The 4,891-nt window shown below is 56.2% G+C and overlaps 1 protein-coding gene across 1 annotated transcript in view; it reads right to left on the reverse strand.

Annotated features, from left to right (window-relative positions):
* LOC126990030 (muscle-specific protein 300 kDa-like) overlaps positions 1 to 3,250 on the reverse strand; it is a 50,506-nt gene extending 47,256 nt beyond the window's left edge. Inside the window, exons 1-2 of the mRNA XM_050848600.1 lie at positions 3,165 to 3,250; positions 2,881 to 3,057 (exon numbers count right to left, since the gene is read on the reverse strand). Of these exons, the coding sequence (XP_050704557.1) occupies positions 2,881 to 3,057; positions 3,165 to 3,250 (263 nt within the window). The remainder of the gene's footprint in view (positions 1 to 2,880; positions 3,058 to 3,164) is intronic.
* Between the last annotated feature and the right edge of the window lie 1,641 nt (positions 3,251 to 4,891).

Consider the following 4,891-nt stretch of genomic DNA (forward strand, 5'->3'; position numbering starts at 1 on the left):
CTCATCCCTTCCATGTCTATTCCATTCCTTCCATTTCTCTCCTTTTCCATCCTCATCTTCCTCATTCCTCTTCCTCTTCTTCTGTCGTTCCTCCTAACTCACCTCTTTCCTCTCCCCATCCCTTCCTTCTTCGTTCTCCCGATCACTATCCCTTCGTTCCCTTTCCTTCCTGGCCTCGTCTCATCCTCCTTCCTGTCTCTTTCCATTCTTATCCCTCTCTGAAAACTTTTCTTCCTCTCCTCCATGACCACGCCGCTTCCCTTCCACCATCATCTCTTCCCTTTCTAGTCTTTCCTCCCATCGGCCTTCCTCTTCCTGCTCCCTCCACAAACCCTCGCCCCCGCCCTTCCTCCCTCCTGGGCCACAGATTCTCATTAGGCTGTCTTGAGTGAGCTTTATTACACAAGTTGCGGCCGAGCGGGTAGCCCCTGCCATTGACCCCCTCATGAATGGCCCATAGCCGTGTGACGGCCGCGGCAACAGCTCAGTATCGAATGAGGTGGCACACGATACTCAATAGCCCCCATAGGCCCCCCTCAGAACCCCTCGCCCCCTTGTCCCCTGAAGCCGGTATAAAGCCCAACCCTGGAGGCAGAGTCATGGGCTGTCCAATGCACAGGAGAAATCGAGGCTCAGAATTGGGCTTACTTAGGGAGAGAAATATCTGCGTGTGCATCTGTGTGTGTGTGTGTGTGTGTGTGTGTGTGTGTGTGTGTGTGTGTCCAAAACCCCTAGGCACCTCATAGCTTTGGGTCGGGAGAGCCACTCAAAGGCTTTCAATGTCTCTTGATAAACAAAGCTTCAGCCCTCCATTGCCTGTCAGTGTCTCCTCATGGGCCGGGCGTGGAGGTGCTGGGAAGGTTGCCTCTGGTGAAGGCTATCTGACTTTGGCTTACTTCTGATATTTCTTGCTTCCCTAGGTCCGTATGTATAAACGTACTGAGCGCCCATCATTACCATTCCCCAAGGCTATAGAGAGAAGACTAACTTGGTTTTCATGGGTGATCACTTTCCTTTCATGGTGCAGAGAGGCAAGTGTAAAACCTATCACTACCATCTCACAAAACAGCCCATAAGAATCCCATCAAACCCATAATTACTTCCACATTTCCCAAGGCTACAAAAGTTAGACTTGCTTGGTTTTCATGGGTGACTTCTTTTCTTTCATGAATTTGCAGAGGCCATTAGTAAAACCTATCACTACCATCCACAAAACAGTACATAAGAATCCCATCAAACCCCATCATTACCATTCCCCTCAAGGCTATAGAGAAGACTTGTTTGGTTTTCATAAGTGACTTTTTCCTTCATGAATTGCAGAGGCCGTGGTGCAGAGGCCGTAAAGAACTATCACCTACCATCTACAAAACAAGTACATAAGAATCCCATCAACTCCCATAATTACCATCCCTCAAGGCTATAGAGAAGACTTGCTTGGTTTCTCATGGGTGACTTCTTCATGGCAGAGGCCGTGTAAAACTATCACTACCATCACAAAACAGTACCATAAGAGACTCCCATCAACTCCCCATAATTACCATTCCCTCATATTACATAGAAGACTTGCTTGGTTTCATGGGTGACTTTTTCCCTTTCATGGTGCAGAGGCCGTGTAAAACTATCCCACTACCATCACAAAACAGCCCATAAGAATCCCATCAACTCCATAATTACCATTTTCCCAAGGCTACAAAGAAGACTTGCTTGGTTTTCATGGGTGACTTTTCCCTTTCATGGTGCAGAGGTCGTGTCAAACTATCACTTGCAACTTCCAGCTTCAAAAGCAGGTGACTCCTTTTCTTTCGTGGTAGAAGTACAGAGGCCGTGTCAAACTATCCTTGCAACTTCCACGAGAGGCTTTCATGGGTGACTTCTTTCTTCCATGGTGCAGAGGCCGTGTAAAACTATCACTTGCAACTTCCACGAGAGACTTTCATGGGTGACTTGGGACCCAGAAGACGAACAAACAGAGCAGCATTGACCATAACAGTTAACAGTCGGTAAAGATCCCGATAGGGCAAGCACTAACATGTAGGTAGTAACCGATAAACAACATGTTGTATATCTGTTACCCTCCTTGTTAGTGTTGTCCTGTCAGATGTATACGGACTGTTTGTTCGTCTTCTGGGTCCCGACACTTCCAGGAGGCTTTTCCATGCAGCACGCGTACTGAAGGCGCCGATAAGGTATAATACGAGTCCTGATCTGGCTTCCGGTTCCGGCAGCATTGCCAGGGACATCACGCCGGCTCCTTGTGTCGCGGCAGGATGCAAGAAGTAGATATCCTAAGAATGGCGTCCCTGGCTGTTCCGGGGAAGGCGTTAGGGCTAAGGTGCGGGTGTTGATAGGGACTGAAACAGAAGAAAAATGTATTGATAGTAACGGACGTGTTGTGTCGTCTTCAGGAGGGTGTCTGTATGAGGGCCGAAACATGGGCAGCGTGTGAAGGAGGGCAGGGGTGAATCTTAAACGAACGAACGCGTGACAATCGTCGCCCAGAGGCTGTGGCGGTAAACCCGGAGAGGCGCTGACTGTGTGTGGGCTGACGATGTTGTTTTGATGGGACGATATGGATTGGATGGGCGGGGCGCGGCGTGGTGAAGCGTTGTGCTGCGGATTCGGTGTGGGGAGTGCCAGGGCCAGGACGGGACAAGACAGTCAGGAGCACCAAGGTAAGGCGGGGGAAAGGCAGGGCAGGGGAGAGGGCAGTGCCTGCACCGGTCGCCGCTGTATATTCCGTTTTGCATATGAGGGTCATTTCCGGCCATAATCCATACCTACTCCGCGCCATGAAGAAAACCTTTAGATATTTACAGCAATTTGTTCCGCGCGGCAGCCACGCCGTCCCATCGCCTCGCTGTGTCTGTGTGTGTGTGTTGCCGCGTGCCGGCACAGGAGAGCCCTGAAGTAGCGCCGCCGGGCGTGGGTGGCTGTGCTGCTGGCCTGCCCCTGGACGACGCTGGGCGCTCCTGGTGGCAGTGGTGGTGGTGGTGTGGCTCAGCCGGCGGCGGCCGCCTGGGGCGTGGCGTGGCCTGGAAGAAGACGCCGCGGCAGGGCCTGGCGGCGTGGGCAGCGTGAGGCAAATTGTGGTGTTGAGGGCGCCGCCAGCAGCCTGACCTGCCCCACCGCTGCCCGGGGTCTGGCCGCGCTGACCGCCCGCTTACCTCCAGCCTGCGGGTGCCCCGGGCGTCCTGTGGAGCCCCTGGGCGTCAGGTGAGCCCAGGGAGTGAGCTGCCGCCGCGCCGCCCATGTGCCCCGCCCGCCCGCGCCGCCCACCTCACTATGCCTGGCCCGCGCCCTCCGTGCCCAGCGAACGTCCAGTTGAGCCTGCAGGCGTGGCACTGGGCAGTGACTGAGTGACTGGAAGCATTTTAGATGGCCAGGCGGGAAAAATACGCCAGGTGAGTCAAAGATGATGAAGTACAATGGCGCCGGCTGCGGCGCCGCAACTCGTGCACGGCGCTGCGGACGTGACCACCGCGCGGCGAGGGGGACCTGATGGCCGCCGCCTGCCGCCCGCCCAGGGTCCGCCGCCTCAGCATTATGAAAAACTCCCACACCGAGGCCGCGGGTGTTCAGGCGGCGGGCGCCGGGTGCCCCTCCTCGTGCCTGGGGCCGTCGTCGGCGCCGCCCCCACCCACTCCCTCCGGCCGCCACGCCCGCCACGCCCGGAGCTCGGCGCCGCCGACAAATCCCTCAGGTGAGCACGATCCTCAGAGGTGGAACTCCCACCGGGAGCAGCGCCTCAGCGACCTTCAAACCACGCCCGACCCCGCCGCCGCCCCCGGGACACGCCGCCCTGCACCAGTGGGGCTCTCGTCATGGTAGGCCGCCGCCCCGCCCAGGGCCCCGGCGGCCCTGTGTCCTGCTCTGCCTGTGTTGCCTCAGTGTTGTGTTGTCCTGACCCTGTGTTGCCTCAGTGTTGTGTTGTCCTGACCCTATGTTGCCTCAGTGTTGTGTTGTCCTGACCCTGTGTTGCCTCAGTGTTGTGTTGTCCTGACCCTGTGTTGCTTCCAGTGTGTGTTGTCCTGACCCTATGTTGCCTCAGTGTTGTGTTGTCCCTGACCCTGTGTTGCCTCAGTGTTGTGTTGTCCTGACCCTGTGTTGCCTTAGGGCCGTGTTGTCCTGACCCTGTGTGCCTTAGGGCCGTGTTAGCCTGCTGCCTTACCTATGTGTTGTCCTGACCCTGTGTTGCTTCAGTGTTGTGTTGTCCCTGACCTGTGTTGCCTTAGGGCCGTGTTAGCCTGCTGCCCTCTATGTTGTCCTGACCCTGTGTTGCTTCAGTGTTGTGTTGTCCCTGACCCTGTGTTGCCTCAGTGTTGTGTTGTCCTGACCCTGTGTTGCCTCAGTGTTGTGTTGTCCTGACCCTGTGTTGCCTCAGTGTTGTGTTGTCCAGACTGTGTTGCCTTAGGGCCGTGTTAGCCTGCTGCCTTGCCTATGTGTTGTCCTGACCCTGTGTTGCTTCAGTGTTGTGTTCTGCCTTGTGTTGCCTCAGTGTTGTGTTGTCCAGCCTGTGTTGGCCCTGCCCGCCGCCCGTGCAGTGCCCTGCCCCTCGCCGCCACAGCTGCAGCACTGCCCCACGCTGTTTGTTTTGCCTTCCTTGTGTTGTGATCACCGCCCCGCCCTGCCCCCACCCCTGTCCCACGCCTCACCTACGCCCAGCCCTTCCACGCCCCATCTCCGCTACATAACGCGTTTCGTAACACGTACGCACTTACTCTCCCTCGCTTCCTCTCTTCCTTCCTCTCCCTCCATCCTCCTCAGGGCCCTGCGTCGTCTCCCTTCCTTCCTCTCACCAGTTGACCTCTCCCTCCCTCCCTCCCTCCCTCCCGGGTTAACCAAGCCGCCTCCACTCCCACTTCCTCTCCTCCTCCTCCATCATTTTTCCTTT

Source organism: Eriocheir sinensis, unplaced genomic scaffold, assembly GCF_024679095.1.
Source record: "Eriocheir sinensis breed Jianghai 21 unplaced genomic scaffold, ASM2467909v1 Scaffold1427, whole genome shotgun sequence".
NCBI lineage: Eukaryota > Metazoa > Arthropoda > Malacostraca > Decapoda > Varunidae > Eriocheir > Eriocheir sinensis.